We start from the raw sequence: 14,749 nt of genomic DNA on the forward strand, positions 1-14,749 counted from the left end.
CGTAGTTCGTATAAGTCCACTTTGAGAAAGCTGCAGGTTCTGCAGCGAAACGCGTCAGATGTTTTGAATTCTGGATCACCTTCATCAACTGGGAGCTACACTTACCATATCCGGATCTTTAGTGGACTTATACGAACTACGTCAAAAGGAACAGGTGAACAACTTGCCAATTGGTAACACAGCCCTACTACTCAGCATTGAGGACTCCGCACACTGGTGAGGATATAAGAGTGTTTTGGTTCTACCCACTAAAAGGGACGCTATCCAGAGAACCCCCTCCTCCAGCGGTAATATACTGTGGCATTGCAGCCATCAGGACTGTGCTAAAAAGTTTACCTAATTCCAATATCAACAATAAGTCCACATAAATTAAGAAATACGGATAAGTGTAATTAAGGTAGCTCCATGGTGATTCTGTTCTGCTGCAATTTTATCATTTTCATTTGTTATTAATTTTATCTATACATTACATGTATTTTAATAAATTATTATCTTTTTTCACCTAATCCATTCAGCTCCACGTATTCCTATCTCCACCATAGTTAATGATTATAACTGCCGAATTCTTTATAACACACAGCGCTGCTATCTTTGTTTGTTGTCTATCGTCTACAGTGTTCACAGGATTGACTATACCTGTTATATAGCAGCTGCTACAATTAGAACACCAGCCCAACTTGCGCCCGATTCTTTAACTTCGGTTAAAGTTTTCCCATTTCTAAATGACACAATTGTCTGTTCCTAAGTGAGTTGTAGAAATCAATTTTTGCATAAAATATTATTGCTCTAATACAGTACATGTACTATACCAGGCATGTCCAAACTGCAGCCCTCCAGCTTTTGAGAAACTACACATCCCAGCATGCCCTGACACAGCTTTAGCATTCCCTGACAGCAAAACTGTGTCAGGGCATGCTGGGATATGTAGTTTCACAACAGCTGGAGGGCCATGCCTGTACTATACAAACCACAGTGGGCTTCAGAAATTCAATAATTCTTCATTTCTCTTTCATCCACTAGGGGACACTGGAGTTCCTTATACATTAGGGGTGTGAAGCTTGCAAACCGGAGGTGTGGCACAATCTAATCAGAATTGTCTGCACAGCTGGTTCCTCCCCCTTCACATCCCTCCTCCCTCAGTTTTGAAAATTGTGCTAGGAGGTAGCACACGGAGCTTTGAGCTCCTGACAGAATAAATTCAAAGAACTTGAGCTGCGTCAACCTAACAAAAGGGGGACAAGGCTGTTTGGTTGGAGAGACAAAGATCCCTTTTGAAGGGACCTGCATCTCTCATCAAAGAGGTAGAACTTGAGCTGCGTCAACCTAACAAAAGGGGGGACAAGGCTGTTTGGTTGGAGAGACAAAGATCCCTTTTGAAGGGACCTGCATCTCATCAGGAAGGTCCTTTACATTGGTGGTCGTTACACAAGGCACAGTGAGTACTGGTTGTGTAATAAGGGCCACTTTAGGTTATTATTATTTATTTATTATTTATTTTTATTATATTATTTGCTCCCTAGAACAAACGGGCGCCGCTGCGGGTAATAGGATCAGCGCGGGCCGGAAGCCGCGCCGGGGGGACAGACACTCTCTGCTGACGGGTGCCGCTGCGGGACTTAGAGAGAGAGGGTCCCGTAGCGCGTACACCGCTAGGCAGGAGAGCCTCTGGCGAGCGCTGCGGCGGGTCTCTCACACAGCCCCGGATTAAAGAAGTAGACGCTCTCGGCTGATGGGCGCCGCTGCGGGACTTAAAGAGAGAGGGTCCCGTAGCGCGTACACCGCTGGGCAAGAGAGCCTCTGGGGAGCACTGCGGCGGGTCTCTCAGAGAGCCGGACAAAAGTAAGATAGTTAACGCGGGGGGATCTAACAGCACTATTAGACAGCGCTGGCTATCATATCTAATGAAGTGCCTGAAAAAATTTAAATGTCGTCCATTTTAACTGCCCTATACTGGCGCTTTTTCTGAGGGGAGGATATTAACCCTCCCCCACGCATAGGCTAACATGTACATTGCTATAACTGGGAGACAGGTATAGTGACTATAGCGCCCTCTGCTGGGGAATATACATATATAGATATATATATGTTTTTGAATACGGACTTCCTGAACAAGTAATTCTACCTTGTTATTATTATTATTATTATTATCTTTATATTTTCAAGGGACATCTCTGCAAAGATCCTAAGGAAAATACTGGGAAGCACGAGGACAACCCCACTATCGTAGCTGATTTACAGTTGGGTCTGTGGGCGTTGCAATCCGGCTGGAAATTTTTTTTTATTTTTTTTTTCTTCCTTTTCTACAAATAGAAGGGAATGGTCTGTCAAGCCGGATCCAATACCGTCGCTTCCGTCATCCCTCAGTCTTTCCCTTCCTTGTTTAAAGGGTGAAAGCGCTGCGTAATACCCTAATACGGGGTTTAGATAGCATGTCTAAAGCACCAACCAAGACTTCCAAGACCTGCTATGTTTGTAAAGAGCGAAATGGGCTGAGGATTCTTTAAGAAGGAATTTCTCATCAAGTTAACGCCGCGAGCACATGCAGAAATGAATGTGCGCAAGGCAGTTAAGAGACCTATTCCTATCATAACAGACACAGACGAGGAAGGAGATCCTCTCATTGAGGAAGGCGAGTTAATTGAATCTACCCTGGACGCCGATTTTCCAGAAGTAGACACGGCAATCTCGGGTATTGAGTCCTTGATTGAGGCGGTAAAAGAGATCCTAGACTTCAAGGCGGAAGAAGTCAAGGAACCAGAAGAATTTGATTTATTCAAATCACAAAAGCCGCGTTCTGCTGTGTTTCCCATTCCTAAATCCCTCCAATCTCAGAGGGAGGAGGCTTAGAAACAGCCGGACAAACGCTTTCAATTTCCAAAGAGGTTTTAAGCGACTTAACCCCTACCCAAGGGTGTAATGGATAAGTGGGAGACTCCACCTGTAGTGGATGCTTCCCTAGGAAGGTTATCGAAGAACAATATTGCCGATACCTAATGTGACGACTTTAAAGGATGCGTCAGATCGGAAGGTGGACACGACTTTAAAGTCTATATTCATGGCAGCAGGTGCAGCACAGAGACCTGCGATCGTATGTGCTTGGGTCAACAAGGCCAGGGGCGCATGGTCTGAGCGTATTGTACAAGCTATTGCGGAGGAAAATAGCTTGGAAGAGATTACGCAACTGGCGGACCACATTCGAGAATCTGCTTCATACTTGTGTCAAGCCTCACAGGATCTTAGCGGAATAGCTTTGCGCATCTCCGCTTCGGCCATATCAGCTAGACGGATTTTATGGCTCAGAAAATGGCAAGGCGGCTCTGACACCAAGAAGGCGGTTGAATCCATCCCCTTTGGGGGAGAGATGCTTTTCGGTGCTGAGTTGGATAAGTGGATTTCGCAGGCTACAGCAGGGAAATCTACCTTGCTGCCTACTCCATATACGAGAGTCGATCCACAGGCTAGAAGAGGATATTCGGAACCGACGTTTAATTCATTTAGATCGCGGTCCTTTCGAGGACGAGGTTTTGGTACACAAGTCCGTGGAGGCAGAGGTAGAGGCCGCGCACAGGCAGCAGCCAGACAACAGGATAAACCTGTTGACAAGACCGTGGCATGACGGTCTTCCAGCCCACCTGGAATCCCCCTTGGTGGGCGCCCGTCTGGAAGGTTTTCGGGACATATGGACAGTCACCTCTCCAGATCCTTGGATCAACGACATAATCTCCCAGGAGTACAGACTGGATTTTCAACAGAGACCTCACAGTCAGTTTTTTTACAACGGGTCTGCCTCAATGCCCTCAGAAGGCAGAAGCACTACTGACAGCCATTCAAAAATTATTACGGTCAGCGGTCATTACTACAGTTCCCGCCTCTCAGAGAGGAATGGGTTTTTATTCCAGTCTTTTTGTTGTGCCAAAGCTAGACATAACGGTCAGGCCGATACTCAATTTAAAAGTTTTAAACCAGTTTCTAAAGATATACAGATTCAAGATGGAATCAATCCAGTCGGTCATTGCAGGTCTGGAACAGGGCGAATTCAGGGTGTCCATGGACATAAAAGATGCGTACCTGCATATTCCAATTTGGGCTCCCCACCAAGCTTACCTAAGGTTTGCACTGGTGAAGGATCATTACCAATTCAGAGCCCTGCCATTTGGTCTATCATCAGCGCCGAGGATCTTCACAAAGATAATGGCAATCATGGTTGCGGGGTTGAGAAGGTTGAGAGTCACGATCATACCCTATCTAGACGATCTTCCGATCAAGGCCTCCTTTCAAGAGAAGCCGATCAAAGATGTTCAGACGTCTCACCTATTTCTCATTCAACACGGATGGATTGTGAGCTCCCAGAAATCCAACCTCACTCCGACTCACCAGATTCAATTCCTTGGTCTCATCTTTGACACGGTACAGTTAAAGATTTTTCTGCCAGAATCCAAGATCAAGGATATACAGAGGTTAGTAGATCAAGTACTAAGGACACCGTCAGTGTCTCTGCGCCTCTGTGTACAACTTCTCGGAAAAATGGTGGCGTCGTTCGAAGCTCTCCAGTACGGCAGGCTTCATTCACGACCGTTCCAGATGAACCTCCTTGCTCAGGGAGCCGGTTCTCACTGGCTTCTTCATCGTCTAATCCGACTTCACAAGAATCTCGCAGCAGGGAAGAGATTCGGAATATGGAATTGGAGAATCCTGACAACGGACGCCAGCCTCAGGGGTTGGGGTGCCGTCTTCAAGGACCATCAGTTTCAGGGACGATGGACGTTACAGGAGAGCAAATTGCCCATCAACATTCTCGAACTGAGAGCAGTTTACAATGCACTTCTCCTCACGAAGACTTAGTCAGAAATCACTACGTGAGGGTACAGTCGGACAATGTCACAACGACGGCTTACATAAACCGTCAGGGAGGAACAAGGAGCAGAATGGCGTTAAGGGAAGCCACAAAGATATTGGTATGGGCGGAAAGACGAAACGTCATACTCTCGGCGGTGTTCATTCCAGGTGTGGAGAACTGGGAAGCAGATTATCTCAGTCGACAGGGCATGCACCCGGGAGAGTGGTACCTGCATCCATGGATTTTCGACATGGTGGTGAGGAGATGGGGTCTTCCTCAAGTGGACCTCATGGCGTCTCGGCAGAACCGTCAGCTGCCCCGTTATGTGTCCAGAACCAGGGATCCGGCAGCAGAAGGAGTAGACGCATTGACACTTCCTTGGGAGTACGAAAAGGTTTACATCTTTCCACCGTTTCCACTCATTCCCAGGGTTCTGAAGAGGCTGAAACGAGAGTGAGTGTGGGCGATTCTAATGGCACCAGATTGGCCACGCAGGAGTTGGTACTCAGATCTACAAGGCTTGTTAGCGGACAAACCGTGGCGGTTACCTCAGAGAGAGGACCTGCTATCTCAAGGCCCGTTTCTACATCCGGACCTGAACAGGCTCCGTTTAACGGCGTGGCTATTGAGACCAGGATCTTAAGGAACAGAGGGATAACTAGAACGGCTATTCCTACGTTGATTGCAGCTCGAAAACCGGTCACGGCCGGGTATTACTACAGAATTTGGAAAGAGTACATCGACTGGTGTAAGGAACATGGATGGAATTCGACGACCTTCCACTTATCCATACTTTTACTTTTCCTTCAAGCCGGACTAGACTTAGGTCTGCGCCTGGGATCTCTGAAGGTTCAAGTGTCGGCTCTTTCCATCCTTTTTCAACAGCGGTTGGCAGCCTTACCAGAGATTCAGACCTTTTTACAGGGGGTTCTGAGAATACAGACCCTGTTTCGTCCTCCCACTGCACAGTGGGATCTCAAATTGGTATTAGGTTTTTTTTTTTTTTTAAATCACCACTCTTTGAACCGTTACCGAGAACAGACCTGAAACATCTCTCTTGGAAGGTAATGTTGTTGCTAGCCTTGGCTTCGGCTAGGGGGTTTCTGAGTTAGGAGCCTTATCGTGTAAGAGTCCTTTTTTTATTTTTCATGAGGACCGGGCGGAACTCCGTACAAAAGCGGATTTCCTTCCGAAAGTTGTTTCGGGGTTTCAAGTAAACCAGCCGATTGTGGCCCCATCTTTCCAGTGTCTGGTAGATGGGGATGTATCCTTGGATGTTGTCCGAGCGTTGCGGGTGTACGTACACATTACGTCGTCCTTTAGGAAGTCCGACCATTTATTTGTCCTGTATGATGGGCCAAAGAAGGGTTGGCCGGCTTCTAAGCAATCTCTGTCCAGATGGATTAGTCTTGCCATTCGGCAAGCTTATGTTTCCTGTGGTAAACAGGTTCCTGTACAGACGGGTGCTCATACTACCCGGTCGGTGGGTGCCTCCTGGGCGGCTGCTAGAGGTGCTTCCACGACTCAACTTTGCAGAGCGGCGACGTGGTCCTCAGCCCACACGTTCGCTAAATTTTATAAGTTTGATACCTTTGCGTCCGAGGATTCTAAGTTCGGACGTTTGGTTTTACGGGCAACAGACAGCACTCCCTCCCTAGGGGATAACTTTGGGACGTCCCCTAATGTCTAAGGAACTCCAGTGTCCCCTAGTGGATGAAAGAGAAAAGAGGATTTTGGTACTTACCGATAAATCCATTTCTCTGAATCCTCTAGGGGACACTGGACGCCCGCCTCGGTGCTGTCAGCCTGCTGTGTTTGTGTTATTGTTCAATCAGTTCGTACAAACGGTGTTAGTTTCGGTTAAAGAAGTTCTTGGATGCTGTTTGTTATGTTGTACGGTTCAGTTCCTCGCCAGGTGCGGTAGTCCTATTCTCTCAGTCACATTTTCAAAACTGAGGGAGGAGGGATGTGAAGGGGGAGGAACCGGCTGTGCAGACAATTCTGATTAGATTGTCCACACCTCCAGTTTGCAAGCTTCACACCCCTAATGTCTAAGGAACTCCAGTGTCCCCTAGAGGATTCAGAGAAATGGATTTATCGGTAAGTACCAAAATCCTCTTTTTTGTCATTATTCGTGTGTGATTTAATCCACACACAAACAAAATCCCCTGATGTGCCAATTAATTGCATTAGACTACAGAGCTCACAGTGGGCCTCTAATACTATAGCTAGATTTACTGACACGTGTTAGAATTATGGTGGTCATTCTGAGTTGTTCGCTCGTTGCCGATTTTCGCTATATTGCGATTAGTCGCTTACTGCGCATGCGCAAGGTTCGCAGAGCGCATGCGCATAGTTATTTTACACAAATGTTAGGTATTTTACTCACGTCATAACGAGGATTTTTCATCGTTCTGGTGATCGTAGTGTGATTGACAGGAAGTGGGTGTTTCTGGGCGGAAACTGGCCGTTTTGTGGGCGTGTGCGAAAAAACGCTGGCGTTTCTGGGAAAAACGCGGGAGTGTCTGAAGAAACGGGGGAGTGTCTGGGCGAACGCTGGGTGTGTTTGTGACGTCAAACCAGGAACTAAACTGACTGAACTGATCGCAATGGCTGAGTAAGTCTGGAGCTACTCAGAAACTGCTAAGAAATTTCTATTCGCAATTCTGCAAATCTTTCGTTCGCAATTCTGCTAAGCTAAGATACACTCCCAGAGGGCGGTGGCTTAGCGTGTGCAATGCTGCTAAAAGCAGCTAGCGAGCGAACAACTCGGAATGAGGGCCCATATGTACACTCCTATGCGGTGCAAACATTACGCTGTCTCATGCTGTTGTCTACAATGCCTTATCCTTGTTTAATCATAGGCTATAATTTATGACATTAGTGCTATTACATAAGGTAATACACTTAGCTAGCTAGTGTAAATAAACCTAGTTAGTATAAATATGAGAACATATGTTTTCTCGACACTAATGTGGGCTATGTTTATTGCTATATGATTTCATGTTTTATACTTCTCTTATAGTACAAACCTGTAGTTTATACAGGGCTGTTATGACATATGCTGGCGCCAGGTAATAAGGAGGTGTGACAATGCCCCCTCCCCAAAAGAAATGATAAATACTATGCACACCACCACAAAATAGGACATTTGTCCTCCTCAACAGCTGTCCTGGTCCTCTGACGGACCCTCGGACAAGGCTGGCCCGTGTAATTCGTATCCACTCCCCTTCCTCTCAGATTTTAATTTGATGGCAGTTCTATTATTTGTCTTTTTCTATGACTTATACTCCTTGATGGCTTTTCTTCCTTTTGGATCTTCCCATTATATAATTAAATCCTTGAAGGTAAGTGACATTGACAGCAGCATGGTTTATTCAGCTAGCTGTATCATCTCTTTCAACCTACAGGCACAAATGAAATAGAGGTTGGTGTGGACGATGAAGGATTAATTTACCTTTCTTTTGAGAATCCAGAGCCAATCGATTCCCCACAGTTCCTCTGGTCCAAAGACTACAAGGGAGCTCCAGATCCTGATAAAACAGATATCTCCACAGAAGGAAATAAGTAATTACTATATCAATACAGTAATTGTGGAGTGCATGCTTCTCATCTACATAGTATGTAACGGAAAATATGTATTCCATGTGAGGGAGGGTAATAATAGGCATTTAGTGGTATATCCATGACGACGAGTGTACCTGTTCACATATCTGTTGTCCAGCTGTTGTAGTTGTTCTGCACTGTCATGAAATCTAAAAAATCTACATATTACTAGTCATAGACATTCTAGAACTGTATATTAAGAGATTACATTTTGATAATGGAGGTACTTGGTGGGTTGTTTTTACTTTTTTTTTGTTAGGTCCAAGGTAATCCTGACAAACCCATCTAATGAAGATGCAGGCATCTATTCTGTGGAGGTCCCAAATACAGATGGTGTGTCCGCTAGTCACACACTAACAGAAGAGGGTATGAGAAATGTTTAGCCTATGGGCCTATATAATATTATCCAGGGCATTCCTGCAAGTATGCTTTCTTTTGTCTTGGCAACATCACTTATTGGGGGCTATTCAAATGTTTGAGAGTTGGGAAATACTAATGGGCGTCTATCAGAGCTATTCAAATGTTGCTTCTATTACACGGCCATTAGCTGCAGCGGTCACATTTCAGCTCGCAGCCCCGGATGTTTGGGCGACCAAACAGGATTTTTGCCGATCTACGTGGCTAAACCCTGTCTAAATGGACGAGCCAAGTGCGATAATTACAGGGCACACAGAACAATTCAGTAGCAACAATAGGCGCCCTTTAGTTATCGCCAAAGAACGTACATTTGAACAGACCCCATTGTCTGTATTAAAAGGATTTACTGCAGCTTGCTGGCTCCCACATATGGAATGGAACTTAAAGCACTGATTATATATAAAAAAAATAAATTGTTTATTTTAACTTCGTGTATGTATTGTGAAATTTATTTTAATAATGAACTTATTTTTATTAAAACATTATTGCATAACAATTATTTATTCATAAGGTGGGTACACACTAGGTGATGTGTTCTATGAGCGATATCACAGTGTGTTCCCTTCCCTGCCGGTGCGGTCATCGGTAGTGCGTACACACTAAGCGATATGCAAACGATATCGCTCGGTGACACCACGCTGCGGCTTTTGGAGCTGCATGCACGGGCGACAGTGAGGGTCGATATGATAAATGACATCGCTCAAGAAGGGCAAAATGAGCAACGTTGTTTGCTTTATCGGTAAGTGTGTATGCACCTTAAGACTAAAGCATTTATGTAATGCATATTTTCTGTGAAACCAGTGAAAGATAAAGTAACTCACAGCTGGTAGGGTTACCAACGAAAGGGCTCCCCCAGCACAGGACAACAGTTCTGCTAAACCATTCACTTAGAGGAATTAATAACAAATAGGCTCAATTGCAGTAATCACTATTACATAAACAAATTATTTAAAAAAATTTATGGAAAGAACTAAGTGATGTTAACCTGCCCCAGCGATTCTGACGCAGTTGTATGAATACAGCTAGGCTTCATTTTATGGGGTCAGTGCACTATACTCAGGTATGTGTTAGTGTGGCAAAAGTTGCACTATACAGTAGCCTGAACTCGCACAAAACAGCTTGTAGCCCCATGTGCAAATAGGGGCTGAGAGCAAGCTGCAAGGGTTATGAGATGCGGTGCTGGAGTTTCAACGCCGCTGCAATGGCAACTTTGCGGATAATTGGATTGACCCCTATATGTTTACAAAAACCAAAACATTAAAAGGAAAACTACAAAAACACACCCTTAAACTACAGACAAGTTCAACATAATATATTATACACAAGTACATACTTTTAAAAATCTTATTTTATTTATATTACTAATTCAATTAATATAGTTTTAAATAATACTGCATTCTATAAATAAAGCATTTATTAAATGTTTTTCATTGTTAACAGCAATGCAATATTTTTTCAACAGGCTTTCCCATATAAAGACTTTGATTCATAGGGTGATGCATTAATAACCCCGTCTGAAAAGGGCAATTCTATATAAACATATAAAGCTACTGTGTGCTTACTCTGATAGTATAAGACAAGCTTACCCCAATTTTGTTTTCCTCTTAGAATTATCTGATTTGCTCCGGAAAAGCCACGATGTCCAACACCCATGTAAGTGATCTGTAAAGTTACTGTGTCATTTTGGAATCATAATGAGGGTTGTCGTTCTTCCTCTTCTATGCTATTATAAGACTTTATGAAGCAGTCGTTGCTTAGAAGAGATTAATGATGACTGATGTGCAGAAAAGTCATTGGAAGCTCTGTGCAGGACCCAGCTGCTGTAGATTTGTAAAATGTGGAAATTCAGACATTGGAGCTGATTCTTATAGGCCCTACACACTGGCCGATCCGCCGCCGAGCTGCCCGACGGCGGATACGGCCGACCCGGCGGCGGAAGGGCAGTGACGGGGGGAGTGAAGTTTCTTCACTCCCCCCATCACCCGACTGCATTGAAGTGCAGGCAAATATAGACAAGATCGTCCATATTGGCCTGCACGTACAGCCGACGGGGGACCAGCGATGAACGAGCGCGGGGCCGCGCATCGTTCATCGCTGGAGCTTCCACACTGCACAATATGAACGTTATCTCGTTCATTAATGAACGAGATCGTTCATATCGTGCAGTCATGTCGGCCAGTGTGTAGGGCCCTTTTGTCCCACGCAAAGTGGCTGTAGTTGCATAAGCCACATTTTCTACCTAAGGTTAATGTGAGATTCCATTAAACTAATGCAGGGGTTCCTGTGTCTGCAAGCAGGAAGCCGCACGGCTAAGGTTGCCAGATCATCCCTTTAATCCTGGAGACCTGTGATTTACACAGGTTTTGTGGCTGATTAAAACCAGGTGGAATTCAGGCTTGAATTTAATCAGCCACAGAACCTGTATTATTCATAGGTCTACAGTATTAAAGGGATGAGGTGGCAACCCTATGTCCCGCCCACTAATTTTATGCCAGTTGCCGCAACTGTCATCATTATTATCAGCACCTGTGTCAGCCTCATGCTAGATGCAAGAGATCCGTCAGTAACAGGCATCCCTTCTCCATACGCATGACTCAGAATAGCACGGAACTTCAAATACATGTCCATGACAATCCCACAATTCAGACTGATTGCTGCCCGGATCCCATCCTGAAAATCCAATTTCCCTGAAAGACAGGTCCGGCCAAGTTCTGGATGTACGGGTAAAAGTGTAAATTTGCATCTTAACCATACTTGCCTACTCTCCCGGAATGGCCGGGAGGCTCCCGAAAAACGGGTGACCCTCCCGGCCCCTCAGAAGAGCAGGCAAGTCTCCCGATTTCCAGGGGTCACCCCCTGCCCGCCGCCCACTTAGCGAGTAAAGTGGGCGGTCCGGGCAGGCGATGACGCGATTCTTGTTGAATCACGTCATTGTAACCACGCCCCCTGCTGTATAATGCCGGTAATCGCGGCATTACACAGCGGGGCGGGGCTTAAGTGACGCGATCCAGAGGCCACGCCCTGTTCTGCCTCTGACCCGCCCCCGTTCCGCCTCTGGTCCGCCCCCCTGTCACGTCACCTCACTGCCCGCCCCCCCTGCTGAGCCGACCGGCTGCTCTCTCCCGGAGAGAGCAGCCCAGAAGTGGGCAACTATGATCTTAACCTGCACTGTATGCACAGAGATCCGTCTGAATCCACTCCATTGTGCAGTAAACAATAATTATAGATCAGTGAGGGCATTATTCTGCTTTTTAAATTCCTGTGACCTAGAAAACATTGTAGTTTAAATTCACTAATGTAACTTCCATTTAAAGATTAAGGGTTTTTTTCAGAGTTGTTAGCAAACCAAAAAATGTAGCCATTCGGCTAAACCATGTTGCACTGCAGGGGAGGCAGATGTAACATGTGCAGAAAGAGTTAGATTTGGGTGGGGTGTGTTCACACTGAAATCTAAATTGTAGTATAAAAAAAAAGAAGCCAATATTTACCATGCACAGAAACAGTATAACCCACCCAAATCTAAATCTCTCTGCACATGTTACATCTGCATCACCTGCAGTGCAACATGGTTTTGCCCAATTGCTATCTTTTTTGGTTTGCTAACAACTCTGAATAACCCCCTAAGTCCACCTTTTCGATATTCATATATATTTAATATAAATAGCATTGTGCATTAGTACTATGGTGGTCATTCCGAGTTGTTCGCTCGCAAGCTGCTTTTAGCAGCTTTGCACACGCTAAGCCGCCGCCTACTGGGAGTGAATCTTAGCTTATCAAAATTGCGTACGAAAGATTAGCAGAATTGCGAATAGACACTTCTTAGCAGTTTCTGAGTAGCTCCACACTTACTCGGCAACTGCGATCAGTTCAGTCAGTTTCGTTCCTGGTTTGACGTCACAAACACACCCAGCGTTCGGCCAGACACTCCTCCGTTTCTCCAGCCACTCCCGCGTTTTTTCCCAGAAACGGTAGCGTTTTTTCGCACACACCCATAAAACGGCCAGTTTCCGCCCAGAAACACCCACTTCCTGTCAATCACATTACGATCACCAGAACGAAGAAAAAACCTCGTAATGCCGTGAGTAAAATACCTAACTGCATAGCAAATTTACTTGGCGCAGTCGCACTGCGGACATTGCGCATGCGCATTAGCGACTAATCGCTCCGTTGCGAGAAAAAAATAACGAGCGAACAACTCGGAATGACCCCCTATATGTGCATTACTTTGTATCTCTGTAGTATTCAGTGCAGTAGAAGCTAAATGCTCATAAGGAATGCTTGGAAGAATTACTGTACTTTTCAAAATATTGTGGCTCAAAGCATAAGAAAAAGTCGTTTCAAGATTGTTGTCTGAGAACAGCAGGCCTGATTCTGGGTGGAGTAAGGGGAAAAAAGTAAGCAACTTTGTATCTGGAACAATCCAAGTTGTAATGCAAGGGGTGCAAATACATTTATATTTTCTGCATGCAGGTTAAATATTGTCTGATTTTGCATGTAGTCGACACACAGGGCCGTCAAGCGCTCTGATGCGCCCAGGTACTGTGTTGGGTGTGTGGAAAAATTCGGAAAGATGTGACCACACCTCCTGACAAAAAAAACCTGAATAAAGTACTACATGTGGTGGCATTGCCCGCCCAGAACAACAAGGGGGTGGCTTCAGGGGAGATGGACATGTAGTCCAGCGGCAGTAGGCAGAGGACACCCACTCTGCCTACTGCCGCTGGCCATGCCAGTATAGAAGTGCAGCCCAGCGACGCGTATGATAGTGAGAGGAGACTGCTGCACCTGACTGCCTATTGTGCTACTCAGCTCGCTGCTACAGGCTCAGCCATCAGTAGTGGTCAGAACAGTGGGAGAGAATGGAGATCGTAGATCCTGGCCCCCTCTGGGCTCCTTATCCTACCCCGGGCCTAAATAAATAGTACCCACGCCCCCCTCTGCACCACAGCTCACACATGCTGGACAGCATTTGTTTTACCTCAGTTTTGATTTGAGTTTGGACACACGCCTCTCAAATCTAAATCTCTCTGCACATTTTATATCTGCCTCTCTTGCAGTGCAGCATGATTTTGCAAAGGTGCAAAGTTACTCGCTGTTTTTTGCTTTGCTTCCAAGGGGTATTATTCAATAAGTGTCGGAAGCTGCCTTCTTGTCGGAAAGACAAGACAAAGTCGGGTTCCGACCTATTCAATAGGGGGACGTTTTTTCTGACAAGTCAGGAATTCCCAATTTGTTGGAAAGCTGTCGGAATACACAGGGATTGATGTCTTCAGCCGCTGAGACGCGTGTATTGTCGGAAGCGCGGCCAAACCCGACAGGTTTTAGCCCCGTTTCCGACAATGCCAATCCGACTTTTAAAAAAGTCAGATCGACACTGTCAGGAACGGGCCAAACCCAGGGCAGCCATCAGGGGGGGACTGTGGGGAATGGTTTCCCGGGCCCATACAGAGAAGGGGGCCCACCCCTTGCTCCTACCGCCAATACCTGTAGAGCTGCACCAGTCTGTAAATCAACAGCAGTCTGATGCACAGTGAGGACTTCTTAAATCAAGCCTTATCTGCGCATCAGCTCTCTGCGAATCATTCCTGTAGGTCCACAAGACTCCACCTATATGTAACGTCACAATGTATGACATCATATAGGGGTGGAGCAGTGCAGCAGAATCTTTTTTTGGGAGGGAGGGGCCCTGTCTATTTTGTCAGTCCCGGGCCCCACAATTTCTGATGGCAGCCCTGGCCAAACCTGTCGGGTTTGGCACGGCATTGAATATAGTGCTGTCGGGTCCATTCAGTCGAAAAGGACACGACAGCAATTGAATATACCCCCAAGTCAGAATCAAGCCCAGAGTATAAAACAGTGATATGAAGAATTGCTTTACTGACCTGCATG

The 14,749-nt window shown here is 45.7% G+C and overlaps 1 protein-coding gene across 2 annotated transcripts in view; it reads left to right on the forward strand.

The window, feature by feature from the left end:
- The window catches only part of MYOM3 (myomesin 3), a 357,638-nt gene that overhangs the window by 265,285 nt on the left and 77,604 nt on the right, over nucleotides 1-14,749 (forward strand). For both annotated transcript variants that reach the window (XM_063954304.1, XM_063954305.1), the window contains 3 exons: nucleotides 8,248-8,404; nucleotides 8,703-8,809; nucleotides 10,469-10,513. In XM_063954304.1, coding sequence (XP_063810374.1) covers nucleotides 8,248-8,404; nucleotides 8,703-8,809; nucleotides 10,469-10,513 — 309 coding nt within the window. The remainder of the gene's footprint in view (nucleotides 1-8,247; nucleotides 8,405-8,702; nucleotides 8,810-10,468; nucleotides 10,514-14,749) is intronic.

This window comes from Pseudophryne corroboree, chromosome 2 (genome assembly GCF_028390025.1).
Source record: "Pseudophryne corroboree isolate aPseCor3 chromosome 2, aPseCor3.hap2, whole genome shotgun sequence".
Classification (NCBI taxonomy): domain Eukaryota; kingdom Metazoa; phylum Chordata; class Amphibia; order Anura; family Myobatrachidae; genus Pseudophryne; species Pseudophryne corroboree.